Source organism: Talpa occidentalis, unplaced genomic scaffold (assembly GCF_014898055.3).
Source record: "Talpa occidentalis isolate TD23 unplaced genomic scaffold, MPIMG_talOcc4v2.1 talOcc4.12, whole genome shotgun sequence".
In the NCBI taxonomy this organism is placed as follows: domain Eukaryota; kingdom Metazoa; phylum Chordata; class Mammalia; order Eulipotyphla; family Talpidae; genus Talpa; species Talpa occidentalis.
The window spans coordinates 17003143-17027160 of record NW_023601212.1 but is presented as its reverse complement, the minus strand read 5'-3'; the positions used below and the strand labels follow the sequence as shown (position 1 = coordinate 17027160).

At 43.8% G+C, this 24018-nt stretch overlaps 1 protein-coding gene across 5 annotated transcripts in view; it reads left to right on the top strand.

Moving 5' to 3' along the window:
- Positions 1 to 24018, top strand: part of SIK3 (SIK family kinase 3) — a 214899-nt gene that overhangs the window by 176244 nt on the left and 14637 nt on the right. For 4 of the 5 annotated variants that reach the window (XM_037505330.2, XM_037505331.2, XM_054693124.1 and 1 more), the window contains 14 exons: positions 7412 to 7530; positions 8086 to 8196; positions 8427 to 8570; positions 8925 to 9002; positions 9156 to 9265; positions 10605 to 10758; positions 11029 to 11184; positions 14168 to 14238; positions 16417 to 16560; positions 20360 to 20510; positions 21244 to 21369; positions 21642 to 21727; positions 22169 to 22278; positions 23289 to 23628. In XM_037505330.2, the coding sequence (XP_037361227.1) occupies positions 7412 to 7530; positions 8086 to 8196; positions 8427 to 8570; positions 8925 to 9002; positions 9156 to 9265; positions 10605 to 10758; positions 11029 to 11184; positions 14168 to 14238; positions 16417 to 16560; positions 20360 to 20510; positions 21244 to 21369; positions 21642 to 21727; positions 22169 to 22278; positions 23289 to 23628 (1900 nt within the window). The remainder of the gene's footprint in view (positions 1 to 7411; positions 7531 to 8085; positions 8197 to 8426; positions 8571 to 8924; positions 9003 to 9155; positions 9266 to 10604; positions 10759 to 11028; positions 11185 to 14167; positions 14239 to 16416; positions 16561 to 20359; positions 20511 to 21243; positions 21370 to 21641; positions 21728 to 22168; positions 22279 to 23288; positions 23629 to 24018) is intronic. The other variant, XM_054693123.1, reaches the window with a different exon arrangement.

Below are 24018 nucleotides of genomic sequence, written 5' to 3'. Positions count from 1 at the left end.
TTTTCTCTGCTCTCTGGATGTTGGAATATCCTCCTAGGAATATTAATATTTAAGTGCTGGGGATCCCATTTTGCTCCCCTCCAAAAGAAGGTGAAAAAAAATTCTAAAACATTTTTTTTGCTTCCGCATCATTGTGTTAGAGGAACTGTTTTCAGTGTTTATATCAGCCAAATCTTAATCAATAGTGTTATAGATTAAGTTCTATTACAGTTAATTCCAAAGTTGTATATTTTCTTTGGTTGTATGAAACTGAGATATTGACTGTTACTTTAAATAAAGTCGCTTAACTTGCAATTTAGAAATGTTTATTGTGACAGTAACATATCAAAATTTTATTTGTAGATTAAGTCTCCCAATCTCTGACACCAGTGTTCTAGATTATCAAGTATAACCAAATATCACTGCAGCAGCAATAAAATACTTCTTTGTATTATTGCATTTATCATGTATTCGATTTCTGAATGCATCTATTGGATAGCGTGTTCGGTGTGAATGTTACTTAACACATCCAAACTCTTATTTCAAGATAATTTGTATACTTTGTTTACATTTTAACTTGTGACTATGTAAGATAGATTTGACCTTAGCCTACTATAACAGGGTTTCCATGGGCACCTTAGAACAACCCTAGTTATTTCTAGGGCTTTGTTTACAGGAGAGCAAGGGCCAGCTTCCTGTCAAAAGAAGGTGTCTTGTCAAAAAAGCTCATATGATTTCTTTGGGGTCTTGACATTGCAAGATGGTCACTTTATTCTAGCCTGATGGTGAAAGGATGTCCTGATGGACTTTATTTTCTTCTCATTAAGAAAAACAACATGTATACCTGAAGCAATATGTGATATGTTAATTATAGCTTTAAATTTTTCAAAATAACAACAGCAAAAGAAAACTAGCATGTCTTATGCATGGTTTTTCTTTATGATAAAGGCAGACTGTTCTAAGTCACAAACATTTCTAAGTCCACACCATAGGAAGTAAGGGCATGCTCTTAAAACCATGTTTCTCCATCCAGAGACCATCATTGCAAACTCTTCCTCCGTCTTACAATTTGTCTGCTCTAATAAAGTGTTTAAGAATTCACAAATTTAGAGATCTAATTGGCTTTATTAAACAATCCATGAATAGGATAGCATCCTATCTAGCAAGTAGAAAAGTGCTGCAAGCAAGGGTTTACAGAAAAAAGTTTTTTTTTTTCTTTTTCTTTTCTTTTTTTTTTAAATAGAGGATAAGACAAGGGTTATTAGCAAAAGAAAAGATTGTTCCAGGTAGTTCCGCTTTCCCTCTGGCAGAAGGTGGGCGGATCTTATCATGCAGATGACCTCACTGGGCTGATTAGGAGACTCCAGATTGATAGATTTAAGATTACACTTTTGGGAGAGGTTGTAATTGCAATTAGATAATGTATGCAGTCTGGATGGGGACCCAAAATAAGCTCCATTTTGGGTCTGTTTTTTCTGTTTTTAACAATAGTTTCAGTTCTCTCCCAGACTGATACTTGGATAGCAGAAGCAGGTCATATAACACGTGGTATCCTTGTTCTGAAAAGCTGAGACTTTATTATCATTTAACTTTTAAAAATGTATAAAGGTATTTTTCAGGGAAACATGTCTCAGATTTATTAGCCAATTTATTTTTGCTCCCTGTCTGGATTTTGAGATTTGAGAAAAATAGAGCCCTCAGTGAAATTTGAATTCCTCTGGAGAATTTGATGTTACTAAGAAGTTAGTTTAAATTATTGAAAGTAAAGAACGCTTGGGCCCAGTGCTTTGAAATTACCTTTGAACATACTTAGTATTGACTGGGAAGACTCATGGGAACCCTTCTTCAAGCACCTAAAAGCAGCATTTATTTCCTGGTTTATTGCTGCTTCCTTGCATTCTTCCCATGCCTCCTGGCACACAGATGTCTTCTGTTTCCACCAGCTCTCAAAGCAGTTTTATGTGGTCAGAAAGAATCTGTGACTCAATTTCTTTCAGACCAGTCCTCTGCCCACAGAGCTGCAAGCGATTGCTTTGCCACGTCCCCTACTTTGGCATCACGTGAATGATTTAAGGGACAGTTGTCATTCCCTCCGTCATAGGATCAACCTGAAGATTTTGATACTCCTGTTCCCTAAATTTCTGCCTATCCCTTTTTCTTGTCTGTGATTCCTTGTTTGGGGAAGCCTGTTTTTTCCTAGCCCTCCATTCAGTCTTCTTTACTACCCAGCTAACAGAATACATAGACTCAGCTCCCTCTTCGGTAACGCACTTAAATCTCACTAGTGTGTCCTTACCTTTGCAGTTCATCTTAATCCAATTTATCATTCCCCCAAAACATTTTCAGTGGGTTCATAACCTTCCGACCATGAATTTATCTAGTCTATTCTTTGTTCACTTGGCTTATGGGTGACTCCAGCCTGATGAAACATGATATTTGCTCTGTCAGAAGGGGTAGTAAAATTGATTTGATTTGTTTTTATAAAGATATCCTGGCTATTAGCTTAAAGCACTAATAATTTAGTACTTGGTACTGTATAGGTTCAGATCTCTGCCGTTGGAAGAAGATTGACCAGGATTTGTGTGCTGGCTTTGCCTCTTATCATCTCATCAGTTTTCTTAACTTCTCTGATTTTTAATTTCTTTATCTGTAAAATGGCAATAATAGGGCTTGGTGTGTGAATTAAATGCTTAAATTAATGTGAAGAGTTTCCCACTCTGCCTAGCATATAAGTGCTCAATAATTGTTAGTGTGGACTATGAAATAATATTTTTAATGAATCGCTCTATCAATCTTACAGTCCCCTGTTCCCTGTGACTTATGTTGTGTTTTTTTTTTTTTTCCTCTGTGTCTTCTTTCATGCTCACCTTCAACATGCTAAAGATTTACTGTTTACACTTGCAGTCAAATGCACAGGGTCTGTGGAGCGGACTTATCTGCCAAGAATTGTTTTCATTTGTTGTATCATTACCTTGATGCTATGACTATGCCCACATACAGATGTCTCCTCAAGTGGTGACCTGACTGACAAATTATTCTGTATAGCCTCAGAAATGATCATCCAGTAAGTACTCCTGTTTGAGACCAAGAGCTGTAAAGCATGGGGAAGCCTTGGAAATTTTTTGATCAGACTTTTGCTCCAAATAGTACCACATGAAAATGATAGTTCCAGGGCCACCCCAGTGGCGCAGCAGTTGAGCGCTGGGTTGCAAAGCTGCCCGCAGCCTCTGCAGCGCCGGTTCCATCCCAGGCTGCAACCGGGCCACTGGAGGAGGGTCCCACATGGCGCACAGACCTCTCCGGCCACCCTAGTGGCGCAGCAGTTGAGCGCTGGGTTGCAAAGCTGCCCGCAGCCTCTGCAGCGCCGGTTCCATCCCAGGCTGCAACCGGGCCACTGGAGGAGGGTCCCACATGGCGCACAGACCTCTCCTGCCACCCGCTGTTCCTCTCAGCAGTGTACCTCGGTCCTTCTGCCTGCTCTGCTCCCCGCTCTGGTGAATTCTCTCACCCTCCTGCACTTCTGACTGTACCCAGTGCTTGTATGTATGTATGTATGTATGTATGTATGTATGTATAAATAAATAAATAAAAGATTTGTTTCAAAGAAAAGAGAAAATGATAGTTCTAAAACCTGGAACATAGAGGATCTTATTCTACTGTAGATTCTTAGAATCAAATTATCCAAGTTGATGGATGGGTTGTAGCCCTCATCTATCCAGTGTTTTCTGGAAGCTGGCATTCTATTTGTATAAGCACTGGGTACAGTCAGAAGCGTGGGAGGGTGAGAGAATTCACCAGAGCCAGAGTGGGGTACAGAACAGGCAGACTGACGAAGTACACTGCTGAGGGGAGCAGCAGGCGCGGCAGAGAGGTCTGTCGCACCATGTGGGACCCTCGCTGGTGGCTGAGGGCAGCTTTGCAGCCCAGCGCTCAACTGCTGCACCACCAGGGGAGCCCCTCAGCTGGCATTCTTGAGGGCCTTTTCCATGTGAGGACAGGTATTGGGGCTGCATGATTCAGGGAGATAGTCTCTGTCCCCCACAGACCCCCCAGTCGTCCTTGCACCTGGTGACATTTCAAGTACTGGCCTATGATGAAGCATTCTAGTGACAATAAGTGCACTACTGCACAGGACAAACCAGTCCCTTCCCAGTTACATGGCCTTAGAGTTGAAGGGGACCATCGGGATCATCCTTTCCAGTTGTTTCTGGACTTAATTTTTTCAGGTGAAATTTTAGCCTAAACACACACATCTATAAAATGGATAAAGTTAGCTGTGCTCCAAGTGTGGCCCTGCTGACTGACTGTCCCCTCTCTCTTCCTGAGGGGGACCCTCCTCAGATCCCTTGGGCCCTGAGGCAGTAATTTGAATCAGCTCTAATAATTATTTAGAAAACTGTACTCTTCATTTCTTGATTATTTTGTTGGTTGTCAGAAAAGTCATGATGTGTTTTTGCTTGAAAAACAGAAAAAAGAAATCATGACTTTTCCAACAACCCAGTTCAGCCCCCTGGAGCAGCACAGGATAAATCCATTTTGCCTTCTTAATATAAACACTTCGATGCTTGAAGGACACCCAGCATGCCCTTCCTACCTACACTGTCTCTTCTCCAATATAAATAGGCCTCATTGCCGCTAACCTGCCTTCAGGTGGCATATCTTCAAAGTTTTAGTCAGGAAACTATTTTTTCTTCTCTCTGGGAAACCAGAACCAGAGCTTCTATGAACTTTGGAGAATTTGAAGTTGATTTTTCACTTCCCTAACCCATCCTTTATTTCTCTTCCCACCCCCAGTTCCCCTTCCCTGATTTAAATACTTCCAGCCTCCTTGCAAACACTGTTATCGAAGTCAAAAAAAGATGTTAAAGACCTGGCCTTTTTAGATGGAGTCCCACTTGCAGTCTCAACTTAATTCCTGTTTTAGGACCCTGCCCATACAGCAGCTCCCTCCACAGTCATCCAAATGCCTGTCAGTGCGGGCAGGGCCTTAGCTGTGCATCCTCTATTTAACATTCTGTTGGCGTATCAGGTTTCATCGGCCCAAGTGATTTCACTGCGGAGACCTCTTGGCGTCTTGCTCTGAGCAGATGAAAGGAGCCTCTGAAGGGGAGCTGCTGCTCTGGCACACACAAGCAGAGCAGCATATTCCTGCACGGCCCACAGTGCCTCTGTTGCATTCCGTATCAAAGGCTCTGCCTTTGGGAGGGAACAAGCGAGGGGGGGGTCACATGATTAGAGATTCACATGGAATGTCTAAAAATTAAGTCTTGCCGTCTGGAAAAGTCGGAGTTTGTACCCCTTTATCTGAGGTCCCATCTTTGCGCTCATTTTAATTGACTGTCCAGTGGTTGATTATCTTACAGGCTTGAGACCATTTATTTCCTTGCTTTCTCCCTCTTCCCATATTTTACGTAGACTGGTGCTTTCAAATCTAGAACATGATTTCACGCGCCCTGTGACACTTAGGAAGTTAAGAGTTGATAATACTCAGGCTTTCTGCATTTTGTCATATTTTACCATCTGTGCAACATATGAAAAGTGTTAAATTTCCCTTCCTTGGCATGCTGGATGTTGTACAGGGCATCCAAGATGATGAAAGCTCTTGTCTTTAGGCTTTGCCACTGCACCCAGAAGTTTTTAACCTGGGGCCTGTAGACAGTCTAGGGAATCTGTGGCATGCTTTTTGGACTCTTAGAGAAGATTCTAAAATTATATACAATTTTTTGTGTATAAGTTCTTATTCACATTTTTCTGGAGGTTTTTCAAGACATCTGAGACCAAGGGATGGTTAAGGATGACTGAACTAAGATTTCAAGATCCTGAAATTAAACTAGATGTCTTCTAATCAGGATTTATCAAGGCAGGACTGACTTTTTGTTGTTGTTTTTAAGGAAAATGTCTTTTAAAATCCCTGTTTTAAAGCATGCCTGTGACTGAATGTCATTTGGCCTTGGTCAGCTGATAGAGGACTTTTATGCCCTAAATGTTGTGTGGAAACCAAAAGAAAACAGAAGAGTGCCATCTAGAGGTCTTTACAGCGATTTCACAATTTTGTATTCAGACCTAGGCCTTCTCGCTAAAGGGGAGTCTTAGCTTTAGTAACTTTGTAAACTGAGAAATGGTTTCTTCGCTTAAGCAATTATAGACCCTATAGGTATGTGTTGATAATGTTTATAATCTATACAAATGCTACACTTGTGTGGGGTCTAGCCTTGCTACTCCGGAAATATAATTTTAATTAAAATTTAATGTTATAGATGGCATTTATAGTATTTTATAGGGATGTCGAACTTTGGGCTTCAGGATCCACACCACATTTAAGTATTTTTAATCATAAAGCAATAACAAAGTGGTACCTGCTAAAATAACAGTGGAACTTGGTTGTATTTTCTTTTAAATTTAGAATAAATTTATTTAAATTACTCTTAAAAATTAAGAGTAATTTGTCTTAATTACTCTTAGTATTTCTTTCAAGACAGTAGTATAGAATGGCATTCGCCATTTGGTGCAGAAATGATAAGATTGCAGGGTTGAATTCACTTTGAAAAACAGATCAAACAGAACTTAATGAGACCTTTATAAAGGGTTGTCAGGAGCATAGGCCTCAAGGCCCGGCTCTGCTGTTACTTTGTGATGTTGAGAATGCTCTTGAATTTATTTCTTCTTTAATAAATGGGACTGATAATGGTATCTGAAGAGTATTTGTGCATACTGCTGCTGTTTTTATCATCATTGTCATCACCACCTTCCTCACAAGTATTGCTCCCATGTCATCATCAGCACCCCCAATTTACGAATGAGATGACTTAGAGTGTTTGTGAAATCAGAATATTGGTTTCTTGAATTTGAATCCATTGTTCTTTCTGCAATACAATATATAGGATGACCCCTCTGAAAAAAACATCTCTTGATCGATTCTCTGTAGCTCAGAACTGAGTTTGTGTGTACGTGTGACTATCCAAACAGCATTGAGAAAATCATGAAGAAGCCTAGCAAAGTCCAGTGAGTGATAGGGAGACCTCCTGTGCCTCTCTTGCCCTCACCTTGGAACACCAGGAATTTAAATTCCCTGAGTTTTGCAGGGTTGCTTTTAGACACCTAATCTGCACGTGTTAGTGTGTATGTAATATTATATACAGGCATAAGAGTATAAGTAAATGAAATTCATGGGTTATTCCCTGAATTTTTCTGGTCACATTTAGTAAAAGTACTAATCAGACCACCACATTTGAATTTCTCCTTTCTCTACCTCTGTCTGCCTTTGCCCAGTCCCTTTAAAGTAAGCAGTGACACAGGTTAGGAACAAAGAGCAAGAGAGACAGCGTTAGAAGCACGGAGCTTAAAAATCAGCCTGTTTGCCCTACCCACAGTGGCTCAGCCTTGCTGGTGCCCACCGCTCCTAGACTAAAGGCAGGCTCTTTGTCTTTTGCAGAATGTGAGCACTTGATCCGCCACATGCTGGTGTTAGACCCGAATAAGCGCCTGTCTATGGAACAGATCTGCAAGCACAAGTGGATGAAGCTCGGGGACACTGATCCCAACTTTGACAGGGTGAGCTAGGCACCATGTGCCTCAGGGAACTCTTCTTAGAGTTGCTGCAGTCTCCTTGGCATGAGATTGTAATCAGGCCATAGCCTGAGAAGGCAGACACTAGGAGCAAACTTGTATAATACTAACACAGCAAGTGAAGCGAACAAGAAGGAATTTACAACCAGCTGAGTTGTTAGAGAAAAGTGACACCAGTTTCCTATACTTATCCCCAAATCGATGTCCCTTCCTGACTTTTGAGTGAGTCTGGTTCACAGGTCTGCAGCTCACCCGCCTTGGGAATGTCTCCTTCCTGTCATCTCAGTGTTCTCAGCTCAAGTGCTGCTATAGCATGCTTTTATTTAAGCCATTATGGCCATCCCAGGTACCCCAGGATCTCAGGAAAATGGGACTCTTGCTTACTCACAGCTGAGCACCCAGGACTGTCTTGTTTAGACTTTGTCTGAAGCCAAAGATATCCAAAGCTAAAGGGCATAGACAAGCTTGATCATGGCACATGTGCCATGAACAGGACGTGGTTAACTGCGGGGTTGATAATTTGCCATTTTAATGTTACAGTTAATAGCTGAATGCCAGCAACGCAAGGAAGAAAGGCAGATGGACCCCCTGAATGAGGATGTCCTCTTGGCCATGGAGGACATGGGATTGGACAAAGAGCGGACACTACAGGTATCTCCAGAGGCGTGGAGAGCAAAGTGAGATGGCACAGTCTCCCTTGTTCTACTTTCTCCACCTTTTTGCCTTCCTGGGAACTTGGTCTTTTTGTTTTCCTCCTGTTCTTCTGTCCTCTGTGGGCCTTGGAAAGAAGGTGTTGGTCTGCTGATGTTACTGTTGACAGGGTTTTGGTCCTGGACATGCTGCTCAACCCTTTTTTATTCTTTTTCCTTCTCTCTTGGTAGTCATTAAGATCAGATGCCTATGATCACTATAGTGCAATCTACAGCCTGCTGTGTGATCGACACAAGAGACATAAAACCCTGCGCGTCGGAGTACCTCCTAGCATGCCCCGAACCATGGCCTTTCAAGCACCGGTTAATATCCAGGTGGGCAGTGACCTGATTCAGGATAAGTAACGGGGGGGGGGGGGGGGACAGGAAGGAGACCCATCGCTTCCTATGTGAGAGTTCCCTGCTTTTCCTCACCTCTCCCCTTCCCACCATCTCTCCCTTGTCAGAGGTCAAGCAAAGATCTGAACTGTTCTTTGACAGAAAATATGGAAGGGTCTTCCTACTCGGGATGGGCAACAATAGTTGCTTGCTTTTTGTTTTCTCTTAAGAAATAGAGAGTCATTGAGAAAGACTCTGTAGACATAGATATGTAGACTCTAGCAATCAAGACTGCTTTGAAAGCCTGTCATTATTTCCTTCCATGATGTATATGCATGTGTTCCTTTCCAGGCGGAGCAGGCTGGTGCCACCATGAACATCAGCGTTCCCCAGGTGCAGCTGATCAACCCGGAGAACCAAATTGTGGAGGTAAGTGGCCACCCTCTGGTAGTCCTCAGCCGAAACCACTTCCTTCCCCATGGCCATGCTGCCTTTCCTTACAAGATTTCTACTTATTTCTTTCATTCGTTCTTTCTTTTTTCTACTTCTTATTTCCAATTTTGTTGTTTCCCTCCACCTCAGCCGGATGGGACCGTGAACTTGGACAGTGATGAGGGTGAAGAACCTTCCCCTGAAGCACTGGTCCGCTATTTGTCAATGAGGAGGCACACAGTGGGTGTGGCTGACCCACGGTGAGTATTTGCCTGCCGCCCTGATCAACAGCAGGGCAAAGAATTCCCCGACTGAGTTCCTGCCATGGTGCATCTTTCCTTCTGCATTGGATCCCCCAGAAGATATCTATTCCAGTGACTGAGACATGCTTTTAACCTCATTAAGGGTCCCTGGTAGATCAGACTCCATTTGACTAAAGAACTATAAAATTATGCCTCATGGGTAGTGGATTGAGAGCCATCACCCTGCCAATTAATCATAATACTTTGCTGGAGAATATGCTAGCATCTTTGTCTACAAAGATGAAGGTGTTCTGTTCAGAGTCACAGACGAGCATCTCTAAAATTCATTGATTTTTGTCAGCTTTTAGGGATATTGTTTGCTGCATGTTCTAGAACAAGACTCATCTAAGAAGTGAGGATAAATATGGTATAATTTATATATGTTAAAAATTAAGTGAACAAGAGTCAAAAAACACACCAAATAAGTACCAGTTTCACCAGTTGTCAGTATAGTGACCTCACACTGGGGAAATGTGCTGAAAGCCAGCTCTCCCCATTTTTGTTCTACATTTGAAGACTCTTAACATTAAAAATAGCCTTGCCTCTTTTCTAGATATTTGCTGAGTAGGGAAGAAAAGTTTGTGGCAAGAGTTCTCCTGAGAGTTCAATTAGGGGCAAATAGTTTTCTTATAAATACCTCCTTTTTCTGAGTGATCTCCAAAAAAACCTCCCATGCCTGCTGATTTGCTTGCTTTATATTTCTTGTTCTCAGCCTATGATCAAACAGGCACTAGAGAACATTCTGGCTCCAAAGATTGTGTCAGCTGCAAAGGGGTGGAGTCCTATGTCTCTCTGTTAGTGGAAGGATCTCTTATTTTAAAGTATGCTGTGAATCCTGCTGTCAGGGCTTGACAGCCCTGTGCATCCACACTTATCTGTCCCCTTAGCACTGATGGGAGTAATTGCATTCTTTCCCTGGTGAATCAGTTGCTACTTTGGGCAACCATTGTTTTACTGGATGGCCTGTATCCTCCAGAAGCTTGCTGTTTACCTCCAGGCTTTGAAAACCTGAACTGGCCTGGAGCCAATATTTCCTCTTGGCCCAGAGCTCTTGGTTTTTCATGAGTGGTCAGTGCAAAACAGCAATGCCCAGGCATAAAGAGTAATATGGCAGAGAGCCAGATTCCACACACTAGGTTTCTAATTGCCTTCCCATCTTAGTATTACAAACTGAGGAGGAAAGTAAAAGATAAAATAAAAAATTGTACTGAATGTAACAGTTTTGTCAATTTGGGCTTATAAGCACTTTTGAGTGAGACTACTAACCAAACTTCTCTGTTACCCTGTTTTCTGTCAGCACGGAAGTTATGGAAGACCTGCAGAAGCTCCTACCTGGCTTTCCTGGCGTCAACCCACAGGCTCCATTCCTGCAGGTTGCCCCGAATATGAACTTCATGCACAACCTGTTGCCCATGCAAAATTTGCAGCCAACTGGGCAGCTTGAGTACAAGGTACCTGCGTATGGGAGAGGGCTTGTCCCAGAAAACACATTTGAGCTTCCTTTCCTTTGATGGACTTTGGGTGACCTTCCGCAGGATTTAAGGGTCTCCTTTTCTTGATTTCTCTTACAAAGCAGCTTGGGAGGAGGGAAGATTTCTCTAGTCTATGTCGTAATCAAAGGATTCCTTCATTTCAGCAGACTAGTAGAAAACTGCTGTTTTCTCTGCTCCTTCTCCCACCCACCCATCTCACCTCTCTCTTTCCCACTCCACGCCCAATAGGAGCAGTCCCTATTACAGCCGCCCACCCTACAGCTGCTGAATGGAATGGGCCCCCTCGGCCGGAGGGCATCAGATGGAGGAGCCAACATCCAGCTACATGCCCAACAGCTGTTGAAGCGCCCACGGGGACCCTCCCCACTTGTCACCATGACACCAGTAAGTAGCTTTGGCTAAGGAGGTTGTGGGCCTAGGGGCTCCAGGGCCTCCAACGTAAACATCTGAATTTCCTTTGTCTAAATTTACGATGCTCAATGTTTCCCATTTTCTTAAAGGTTGTAGAATTTTCCTGACTTCATTTTTGGCTACCCTCTTTACTTAACCAAATTATTTCTACACTGCAGCCTGCTCTTGGACAGCCTCCTCTTCGGGGGCCAGTTTAGATGCCCCAGTTAGGTACAGCTGCAGTCCAGCTAGCCTGGACTCAGGCGGCAGGGCCTAGCTCACTGCCTTCTCCTGACAGAGGGCATGGAATCTGATAGCTTTCTCTGTAACTAATAGCTATGTCAGACTGGTTTCCAAAATTGCCTTCTCCCTAATCCTCTTTCCTTTGATCAGCATTATCCACATTTGGATACAACCTGGATCCCTTGGTTATTTGGCTTTCACAAGCTCTAACCTAGTCACCTGGTCATAGTCAGAGATTCTTTTCTTCCCCAGGGGTCTGTTTATCTCCCGTCATAGGTATTTTCATTCATTCAGTCAGTCAGTCTCATCGTACCATAAGGTTGGGTACTGGTTATATCCATGAACTTACTGGGTGTTTAGAGTAGTGCTGCTCATAATATCTCTAGCTGAGGACCTTTCTTTCACTCTTCAGTCTATCGAGGATTAATGCCTTTGCACAATAAAGTCAAAGTGAATTAGTAGAGAAGTGGAAAATTTTAAACATACAAAATACAAGACTAAATTTTTATTTGACTTAACAGACAAAATTGTCAACTTGCTACGAAAACTCATTCGCCGTTTCTATATTTAACTTGTCACAGAATGGTAACAAAAGTCTGCACTGGCATGGGTCCCTGGGGCCACGCTTTCAGTTGCAATGCTGTCGAGAAAAGGAAAGAATTATATTCATAGTTCTTGGCCTCACTGAGGTTATGGTATGGGGAGACAAGATCAACAGACGTAAAGGTGGACTAATAAAAAACATTTGTGGTTAAGTGTCAGCGTGAATACTGTGATGGCAGAGGAGGCTTTCAGGGCAAGATCGATGTCAGCCATGGAGGATCAGGAGTATTTCTAGGGAAGGTGGAGTGACTTGTTTTGTGTCCTGTAACTGCTTTTGCCAAGGTCATTAACAAGCTTTTGTTGATAAATCCAGTGAACATTTTTAATCTTTATCTTTTTGAACCTTACAACTGTATAGTCACTGTTGACTATTTTTTCCCCTTGAAATAATTGTCTCCTTTTGGCTTCTGTGAGTCCACATTCTCCTTGTTTTCCTCCTGCCTCTCCTTTTCAGATTCCCCTTCTGCTTGTTTCTTGAAATTGGTAAAACCGAGTGTTTTATCTTGGGCCCTGTTTCCATACCGTTTTACATGCTTTGAATGATCTAGTCCACTCCCAAAATTTCAGTTCCCATTTGATTCTCCTGCCCAGATTGCTCTTCTGAGTTATCCACTTCTGGGTGCCTACTGCAAAGTTAGTGCTCACAATTTAAATTTACCATGTCCCAAAATGAACTTCTCCTGATTAAGAAGGCTGTTTCACCCCCAGGTGACAGTGAATGGCACTGTCATTCTCCGGGTGACACAAGCTAGGCTTGTGAATTTTGTCTTTAACTCTTCCCACCCCCGTAGCCCACATACCAAATCAATTATCCAGTGCTTGTGAAGTAAATACCTTACTTCTCCCCACCGCTACCACCCTTTCCTTCACTCACCCTTTGCCTAGATTAATGCCAGCCTCCTCACTGGCTTCCTGTCTTGTCTCCTCATCTCCACCACCAGCCATTTTCACACTGCAACTAAAACAAGCTGGCTTTCTAAAATATGAATCTTGTAACATCTTGTCCCTGCTTAAAATCCTTTAGTGATTCACCACTGCCCTTCCCCAAAATAAACTTCTTACTGTGGTATTCAGGCCTTTCTGACTGGCCACAGTGTTCCTCTGCTCCTCACCGATAGCCACTTCCTGCCTGACCCTGTTCAGTCCAGCCTCGTAGAACTGCAGCAAGAGAGCTGGAAGCCCGAGAAGCAGTGAAACGGTGGCATTAGTTCAAAAGTTTTCTTTGTTTATAATTATCATCCTTTGAAGAAAATGCCCTTTTGTGAAAATTGAAGTACGAGTTTTTACTCTGGTGCCTGAGGCAGGGTGAGAGTTCTGTGAGCCGTCGGGAGGCAAGTGACTGTCAGGGCCACACGCGCTCCTTTCTTGAGAGTCACAGTGATGCCTTCTGGCGATTCTCATTCGCTCACGTGTATTGGTGGGTAGCAGCTGTGTTGAAGCAATGAACCGCAATAACAGTTACATGTACTGAAATGTACTTAATAAAAACCATTGTGTTCTTTTGGAATCGAAGACTTCTAAACTCTGGAAACAACATTAACATGGAGCAGTAGGTCAATTCCTAGACATTCCAGGCAAATAAGCTGCTACTATTTCTTCAGATCCTGCAACAACTGCCAGCCTTCTCTTTTATCTTAGCCTTGAAATCCTAGGGGCTTGTGATGATCCCTCTCCCTCTTTGCTTGATTAGCTCCTATTCATCCTTCAGGTGTCATGCTAGGTATCACCTCTTCTGGGATGCCTTCCTCAACTCGCAGGCATTCCTGTTAGAGGACTTGGCTATCTGCAATTGTCTGTTTACTTATCTGTATCCTCTATTAGATTGCAAAATTAACGCAAGAGCTCTGTTAAGTCACATTTAATCCTGGAACATAGTAGGCATTCAGCTCTTTGTTGGATGACTGCATGACTGAATAAAGATGAATCAGAGCAAGAAATCCAAATTAAAATATCCTGAACAAGGTGAAAATGAAAATAGAAAGTACATAGAGTTCTGTGTAACCAAGGGGTCTTGGACAAGTTTTGTAAATAGGAAAATGAACAGCAAGTTCTGCTCCAAGTCTAGCTTCTGGAATTAGAGTTATTACAAAAGCAGCACCACCTTGAGCTTTTCCTTCCTGTCTCTCTGCAGGCAGTGCCAGCAGTTACCCCTGTGGACGAGGAGAGCTCGGATGGGGAGCCAGATCAGGAAGCTGTGCAGAGGTAATGTGGCATCTGGCCGTGCTTGCAGAACGTCCTTGGGCAGGCTCCCCCTGCAACCAGCGAAAGGTCACCTCTGCCCAAGGAGGTGGTACAGTGCAGCTTCAACATTTGTGTGGTCTCTTTGCTCAAGCCAGATGGCATGTTCCTCCCCACATGGAAGTAACAGAAGACTACCCAGAAAATGTCATTTCTGTAAGCGCCATTGGAAGTCCCCTAAGTGACAGCAATAACCATAAGAACTTTTTCTCTCCTCCCTCCTTCCTTCCTTGCCCCCTGCCTTCATATTGCAACTCTGATAGTGTTCACCAGGCACAAAGCCTGCTCCTACCTGCCAAGAACTGTTTACTGAAAAGGAATTGGCGATTTGGGATGACAGTGATCCTAGCTAGTCTGGCCATGGACCTCTGGCATGGACGCTTCCTTTCCAGGAGAAGGAATACCTCTTGTACTGTTTGCTGTGTGCTTCTTCCATCCCCTTGTACCAACAAAGAGATATTGAAAAAGAAATATGGGATTCGGGCCAGGGACAGATGCAAATATCCATTGTTTGCAGAACCTTGTTGAGCGATGCCTCACTCACAGGATGCGCCCGTGCCAGCAGGCATGCTGTACTGTCCTCTTTACCTCAGTCCCGGTAGCCGTGGTCCTCAGCTCCTGCATGCCCCCTTCGGGAGTTGTCTTTCTTTTTTTCTGGGGTGGGGGGTTTGACCAGAATCCAGCATGTATTTTCCCAGAAATACAGGTGTTCTTCAAGATTATATGTTTTTCCCTTGAGGGAAGTTGAAATAAAATGGTTTTCATGGGCTCTTGGGGAAACTGGGTGTCTTTATCAAATGGCTATTAAACCACTAATGGCTTACTTTTTGGCAAATTCACATACCGCTAATTACAGTCTATTAAATGTGTTTAGCTTCCATGGGCAAAGTAGTTAAGAACGAAACAAGAGCACTTGTCCCTACCCTGGCAGCTCTCTATGGGAGCTGCTGTTCAAAAGGAAGCTGGCCCCATATTAAAGAGACGGGGGTGTTAGCAGGCGGGTCGGCCCCTCCACAGCACAGCCAGCAGAAGAAAATCGGGGTAACTTTTTGTTTCCTCTTGATGCTGTGTCCGTAGTTTGCTGACAACAGAGTCTTATAAAGTTGCAAATGCACCCTGCTGGTGTTGTGGAGAAAAGAGAAATGAGGAAACCGCTGTCTTCTTACCTCAGTTAGACAGCAGGGTATCATGTTCCTTGTCTCGGACTCTTTCCTCCTGCTCCGCCTTCTTTCTTCCTTCCACCCGCATTTGAAGGGTGAAAGGACCATCCATTTTGATGTAATGAAAAGGAACACTGCTGCTTTTATTCAGGGCCAAGAAGAACTGCTGTGGAGAGGGAGTCATCACCCAGAGGAAGGGGACCCACATCTTGTTCACAGTGTCGACTCAGTGATAGATCGGAAAGACCTTCAGAATCAAAATCATCACCCTGCAAACTCTTCAGCCTTTGAAACTTGTTTTCTTGTCTTGCCTTTTTTCCACCTGAAAGAAATTCTAGACATTTCATGTGGTTTCATTTCTTCATCTTCTAATGAATGTTGGTTCCTTGGGGACAACATTTATTTTTCTTCTGATGATTGGTTATAATCTTGGGGCACAGAGGGGGTTGGGGGGGGGTTTGGAACTCGCTTATCCCCAAATGGAAGGATCTGTTTAATGTGACTTATAGTGAGGACAGTCTCAAAACATGGGGGCACAAATGGGATCAAGAGATGTATGTGGAGCCCTTCTGAGTATCTCCCAGGGTTCATCTCTGGGGATAATCCTGCAGGTTCATTTCCTCTGACTTGTATTTTAGAAAATAGAAGGGAAAAGAGGAATAAAATCAAGTAGGCTGTAAATTCCTCTGTTGAAGGAAATGTAAGGAAAATCGATCCTCTTTGTGAGCTACTTCTGCTTTCTCTCTTTTCTTCAATGGCTACTCTTAGATCCAAAAGTCAGCCACCTCGACGGTAAGCCAACTTCTGTTGGCCAGCTGGATATATTTCACTTTCATCCAGTCAGGGATCTGTTTGCCATCGAGTCCCTTTTGAGCTCTGGCACTATTTCATTCAGAGTGCTTTGGATTAACTTCTGTGCTTCTTGCTGAGGAATATTCCTGTCTGTCTTTTTTACTATGAAATGTGCTCCTGCTTGTTGCAGGTACTTGGCAAATAGGTCCAAAAGGCATACACTGGCCATGACCAACCCTACAGCTGAGATCCCACCGGACCTACAGCGGCAGCTAGGACAGCAGCCTTTCCGTTCCCGGGTCTGGCCCCCTCACCTGGTACCTGATCAGCATCGGTGAGTAGCCACGTGAGCTGTGTGAGCTCCTTGAGGCTCATCGGACAGGCACCTTTCTGGCTAGTCTTCCAGTGATGGTGACCAGCATTGAGGCTTTAAATAGCATCCTGAGCTTACGTCTTCTCAGCTCCTTGCACTGAACAGTGCACAGTAAGAGATTCTTCATTCCCACTACCCTGTAGACATGTTTGCTGTCTGCAGTTGATTCTCATTATTCTAGATGTTGACTCATGGATGAAGTTGAACTTGAAACCTGAAAGGAGGTAAAGTTCTCAGAAGGCCTTATCAATAGACTTGACCTTTAATAACCTTTAATAACACATCGCCTTCAAAAGAATGAGCATTTCTTATCATGTCACTGTGCGCCAGTGAACTTGGATATGGAGGAAGACATCCCTTTGAGAGTGGTAGAGCAGGGATGCTGCATCCTCTTGAATGCTGTGCTTAAGAAGTCCTTCTTGCAGTATTCTGATAGCAAATCTTTTACTGGGTCTCTGTTACATTCGTAATCCATTCTCTTGAAGACATAAAAACAAGCTTAGCCTTCCGGGCCAAGAAAATTTCACAGAATTGAGTCCATGTAAGCCTGAAAGTAGAGGGCAGTGACACTTTGCTAGGTTAAGTAGATGGTTATATCTTCTGTGCTTTCCTTGATGACTAAAAATCTTAGCAATGTCCATTCTGAAGCTCTCCCCCAGCTCACGGGGCACACTTTCAAAGCCACCACCAATTGTTAGAGCTTATTTTATTTCAATCTCTTTGGGAACATGATGCAAAGCAGCCTTACTTGGAAGAACAAAACCAGTTGAATTCCAAGGACATTTAAGTTTATAAATGTGTTGTTATTAACTCTCTCAACCAACTCACTCTGGCAAGCTTGACACTGTTTTTATTGTGGTTAGTTACCCACTGGGCATCAGTGTAATCAGCAGAGACAGGTGAACTCTGAGCAGAATGAGACATAATTAATGCCACGTTGGAACTCTCAAAGAAGGCAGATAAGCTTTTATAAATGGCTGTGAATAACCTAGTAAAAACGATCTGCTAAGAGGAGCAAAAGTCTCCTATGAGACTCAGATGGCACAGGAAGACAGTGTTTTTCTAAGGAAAATCTCTCAGGACCTACCTCCACTGTTAGGGTGCTACATCAGAGGGTACTTTGAGTCATGATTGGAGAGCTAGCTTTAACCCCCATAAACTTTCTTTGATTTCTCAATAACTCTGAGTACTCCACTGTTACCTAATAGACCCTCTATTACTTAATTTCTCCTTGTTTCTATCTGCCCCTTCTCCATAGTATGACATTTAATTTTTCAGCCCTTGTCAGGGTCTGCTGCTTAGCTGAAGTCTTTTGGTGTCCCTGTGTGATTTGAAGTGTTCCCTGGGAGATGCTTGTCAGGGTAACTTGAAGATCAGCACATCTCCACAGCCAGCCTTTATCACAGACCCTGCATCCTGTTTACATTTGTCACTAAGGGAAGACCACATTGGCCCACGGCTCTGTTTGTGTGGTTTCTACCCTGCCTGCAGTCATCGTCAAGGCCTTGCCTGCTGGAAATCTGTCTGCTGTCTGTTTTCATGTGAACACTCTTTGTAGAGTGTTTAAAGGTTTTCTGTGGTCAAGCCAGTTTGGATTGGAATGAGTGCTTATTGAGTGGCAGGTTGGGATTGGTGGGGCATTTATGCAAACTCAGCATGTCTTGATGTTGATTGGATTACTGTAAAAATATGGCAACATAGAGACTGAAGTTAGTCTTCAGGGGAAAAGAAACATTTTCCAGGGCCATGAAAGACTGAAAATGGGTGGCCTGAATAGATTATTGAATTTCTTTCCATTTTTAAGGAAATGATTCAGAAATAGTGTGTGTGTGTGTGTGTGTGTGTGTGTATATATATATATATATATATATATAAAAATATGTAAAAATATTCTTTTTGGGTATAATAGAGGAAGCCAAACATGGAAACACAAGGGGTTTGATCTCCTTTTCAATCCTGGAACTGTGTAATTTAAGTTAAATTTGTTTTTAAAAAGTGTAATTTACAAAAAAAAAAAAAAAAAAACCTAACATAAGATGAGTTTTATCTAAGCGGGGAACCAAATCTGTTTGAAGACATAGTGGGAATATTGGCCTAACAGAAGGCTGTGCTGAGTTTGAATGTGATTGCTAAAAAAAAATAAAACATAATTGACAATATCAGTGCTTCCAGAAATAAGCAGCTACATCAGAACTGTTCCTCTGAAGTTATGGTGCTGGACTGACCTGGGTGTCAGTCTGTTCACATCCTGAGCTTCTGGAAAACTCGTGAAATACCTGGACCTGGGAGTATTACTCTGATGGGTGAGAATGGGTGTTGCACAGGTAGACTGTATGAACTGTCTGAAGAACACGGCCGAGTCAATCAGAAATGTGTCCATTATGAGAAAACACTCAAATGTGTAAGAATCAAATTTCAGGAGGAAATATATTTTCTTACTTTAACTCAAACACCTGAAGTAGAAACAAAGCTAAAAAGGATGGAGGAAATGCTCTCAAGAGCAGCTCTTCTGATCACTGTTTCTGGAGAGTGTCTGCCAAAATCATTTGTCTTTTGTGCTGTTCAAACCAGTCTGTGTTCATGCTCATTTCATTAGCCCACTCCCTGCCATGTCAAGCTTCAGGTAGAGTGAGCAGATGTCCTCAGATGAAAACAAAGGGGAAAGGGCCTCCTTCTGCTGCCCGAATTCTTGCCACCCTGCACCATCATCAGCCCTCCCTGTCTGCAGGGTATTTGAACTCGCTTGTTAACCTGCTTCCTTAGCCTCGGTTCTGCTTCAGTCTAGAATAAGTAACTGGCAAGGTGGTTCATCATTTCACCCATAGTTAAGTGTAATGTCATCTCTGCCTGGACATGAAACCCTGATCCTTTCCATCAGCTGCTGGAATGCTGCCTTGGCAGTCTTTTATCTGCTTACCTCAACCATCAACATCTCTTTCTGATTAGGTAACAAGTATAGGTGTTAGCTTCTAGCCCCGATGCTGTCTTAGGCATTCCTTATCAAGAGCTTGTTCTCTCTTTCTGTAAGATACTGGCTGTGTTCTCATTGAGCCACGGGGATTTTGAAAGCAATCCACATGATTTCTCTTTCATTAGGAGGCTGGGTGGGTGCGGCTGCTCTGAGAAGTTAATCTTCACAGTAGGTATTTTGTGTTGACCAGGTATGTGCAGGATCTGGAGGCTCACCTTCCTTAAGAACGTGCTGTCTCCATCTTGGGATCAGAAATACCCTTTTCCCCCCATTTACAATTGCACGCTCCATTTTCTAGCACAGCACCTATGTGCTCTGGGCCCAGACCTCTGACCACAAAGCATGCTGTAGGTTCCCTCTAGTTGTACGGAGATTACCTCTCAGGGAAAACTTGGTATGTGAATTTGAGGTATCTAAAGTCACTAGATAGGGGCATGATTGTGAAAGCCAGAGCTCCTGTACAGCTCGGGCCTAAGGGATATTAAGAAGCTCTTCTCTCTGACTAGTATATTTGTAAGCACTCTCTGTATTTGACCCCAGGACTTTACCGGGCTTGGAAATCAAGCCAACTTGAAGGTAAGTGGAAATGGAAAATGTGCACCTGGAGCCCTCTGAAGGGGAGCAGGCTAGGGCAGTGACCCTCCTCTGGAGATGGCATGGAAATGGCCTATCATGCAGGCCCCCACGTGCAGCCAGCCATCTGTGTGTTCATCTGGAACTGCAGTCCCTGGGTGATTTGGTCAGAACCCCTGAGTCCTAGTCCCTAACCTTCTCTTCCCATGTATTCAGCTCTACCTACAAGGACTCCAACACCCTGCACCTCCCTACGGAGCGTTTCTCCCCTGTGCGCCGGTTCTCAGATGGGGCTGCAAGCATCCAGGCCTTCAAAGCTCACCTGGAAAAAATGGGCAACAACAGCAGCATCAAACAGTTGCAGCAGGTAATGAAAGAGATGGCAGACATCTCTGGAGAAGCATGGGTAACCCAGACCAGTTTTGCAGGAGTGTTAAACTTGAACCCACTCATGTCAGCAGCACTGCAGGTTTTTAGATTCACTTTCTATAGGTCCAACTTTCTAACACTCTTTGCTTTCTTCTTGTGATGTCCAGCACCACCCCCCCCCCCCCCCCCCGGATCAGACTTGCTTACCCCTGGCAGGACTAAATCTTCCATCTGTCTCTACAGTTCATTAGAGAGCAGTTTCTGAGCTTGGGTTTCAGTGGGAAACATTGGGGAAGATGCTTTAAGTAATTCTGGCATCCTGCTCTTAGTTTATGGATGCTGGGTCTTGTTGGAGCTTGCCCTACAATTGTTCCTACCTGGCCTAGTCTCCAGTTGGTGTGGAATGGTGGTCCCAGGGGAAGGAAGTCGTACTTCCAGACTTCTGTAACAGGCCTGTCTCCTCTTGCCTGCCTTATGACCAAGCTGTAGTTGGCATGTTTATACACAGATTTCGCACTGGCCACTTCCTCGGTGTTTTCCAGCCGTTCACACAAAACAGCACTTAGTACACAAATACCTATATAAATGGGTTAGTCCCTCCTCAAGGACACTGTTCTTCTCTTGTGGCTCTTTCTGCCCATGAGACCTGGGGGCAGATCTGCATCTGCTGACATCACTGCATGGGGCGTCATGGAGCTGCACCCCATCTGTATGAACTGCTTTCCCTTCAGGAGTGCGAGCAGCTGCAGAAGATGTACGGGGGGCAGATTGATGAGAGAACCCTGGAGAAGACCCAGCAGCAACATATGTTATACCAGCAGGAGCAGCACCATCAAATTCTCCAGCAACAAATTCAAGTAGGCCTTCACTCTTTGCTTTCTCCAACTGGTTTGGAGTTTGCTTTCAGGCTGACTTGCCTGTGAGTTTTGGAGGTGATCCCACTGGGCAAAGTGGAGTTATGTTTATGGCTGACATGTTTCAATAAAGGTAATCAAACCTTTTGAAGAAGGAGAGCATAATCGCAGTCACAGATAGTACTTTCTGTTTCTCCCTTCCTGAGACTAGCTCTGACTAATCATTAAGCTCACAATTGGTTTTGTTTTTTTTCCTTTCCCCCCATATGTCTTAGGATTCTATCTGTCCTCCTCAGCCTTCTCCACCTCTTCAGGCTGCATGTGAAAACCAGCCGGCCCTCCTCACCCACCAGCTCCAGAGGTAATGAATCATTTTGTTTCGTGCCTAAGCCATTGTCTGTGTGACTTGGCCTGACTCATATGGGAGATATTGACTGACTTTAGCATTCATCTTGGAAGGACTTATTTGAAAAGCAGAGGAATCAATGTAAATCTGAGCAGCCTCCCTAAAATCCTGACTTCTGGTGCCACTTCATTTTCTTAGCCCCATGAATAAAGTAATCTGACCTCTTCCTCACAAGGCGGTTACAGGCTCACAATGACCTCTGCCTCTTTGGGAAGGCTTGTAAAATAGCATGTGGCTAGTGTTAAGTAGACATTGGTGGGTGGCTTATGTATGCTTTTGTAGCCTGGAGGAGCAGAATAGTTTCTGGCTGTGTAGATTGTATGGCTGAAAATAACTTCAAGGTTATTATACTGTCACCTCAGGAAATTTATTTATCTGGTTTTGTTGTTTTTTAAGGTTAAGGATTCAGCCTTCAAGCCCACCCCCCAACCACCCCAACAACCATCTCTTCAGACAGCCCAGTAATAGTCCTCCCCCCATGAACAGTGCCGTGATCCAGCCTCACGGTGAGTGGAGCGGTTTAGAACAGGCCGTGGCATGCCGCATGGACAAAATGAGCCTGAGACTCAAGCGCCATGAGCCATTGATTTAAAAAGCAAAAGTGGCAAAATATTTAAGGAGTAGACTCTTGAGCCAGAGTGCCTCAGTTTGAGACCTAGTTCTACCAACTTCTTAACTGTAAAACCTTAGGTAAGTTGCTTAAACTCTTTGTACCTCAGCTTTCTCAGATGTAAAATAGGGATAATAATAGTATTTAATGAATGAATATACGTCAAGCACTTGGAACAGTCCCTGGTACAAAATAGTTCTCAGTAAAGGTTAACTATTATTAATATTTTAAATAAAACTCCCTCCAACCCTACCACATGAAGAGTGACTAGCAGAATCTTCCTTATTGTCATGCCCCTGTCTGGTTTTCCATTGTGCTTGTAGGATCCGTGTGGGTGTATAGGTGGAGGTGAAGATGAGTCTATCCTCATGGGTATGGGTCTTCAGAGACCAGGGCTCTGAAGATTTAGTGTTCTAAAAGCTGGAATTTCTTAAGTAATGCACACAAGCTAGATTCCCCATGAAGAACCTGAAGTCATCCCTAGATCCTTCCTACTCAAAGTGAGATCCCTGGGTCAACAGCATCAGTAGGAAAAAGTAGAATCTCTGATTCCATCCCAGACCTAATGGAATCTTTGTTCTAGCAAGATCCCCAGGCCATTGGTATGCATGTGAGAATTTGAAAAGTACTGCTCTACATCAGAGCTGCTCAGGGAATAATCTACTGGCCAGCTTTCAGGGCAGCTTGTTAGAAATACAAATTTTGGGGTCCCCACCATAGTCCACTGAATCATAATTCTGTAGGTAGGGCCCAGGAATCTGTGTTTTAACAAGTTCTCCAGATGAGTCTGCAATTGGGGGAGCACTGCTGTAACTGGTATCCAGTTTGAGTGGTCTCATTGCTCCCATTACTTCCAGGAGGCAGGTAACCTGGACATTCAGTCACTCTGAGGTTCTTTCTCTGCAGGTGCTCCATCTTCCTCCCAGTTTCAAGGCTTACCCTCCCATAGTGCAATCTTTCAGCAGCAGCCTGAGAACTGTTCCCCTCCTCCCAGCGTGGCACTAACCTGCTTGGGCATCCAGCAGCCTACCCAGTCACAGCAGGTGACCATCCAAGTTCAGGAGCCTGTTGACATGCTCGGCAACATGACAGGGACAGCTGCAGGCTCCACTAGCCGGGGCATGTCCATTAGCCCCAGTGCCAGTCAGATTCAGATGCAGCACCGGACCAACCTGATGGCTACTTTCAGCTACGGGCATCGACCCTTGTCCAAGCAGCTGAGTGCTGACAGTGCAGAGGCCCACAGGTAAGACTGCAGAGTCACCCAGCCTTCTGTCCCGGCGATCCAGGGGCAGGCAGCACCTCAGCGGGGTGGGAGAGGAGGCAGCAAGGAGAGAGGCTGACAGGGCTGTGCTCATTTCACCCTTTCCAAAATCAGGGTGGTGGATTTAGGGTGAACTTGAAATCTGTTTATTGATCCAGGATCAAAATGCTCATGGTACAGAGGAGGAAAGGTAAAAGCTGTTTGATGTTGATCTGCAAAATAGAAAATGAGCTATTGGAGGAGCTTCTAAAAATGCCAGTTCCCTCAATAACTTCTTTTAGCATTCTCTTCCTGTCTGTCACGCGTGTCCTGAGAGGTTGGTACTTCTTAGAGATAGGTAAGAGAGGCCTTGCTGCTTGCTTTGAGCTAGAG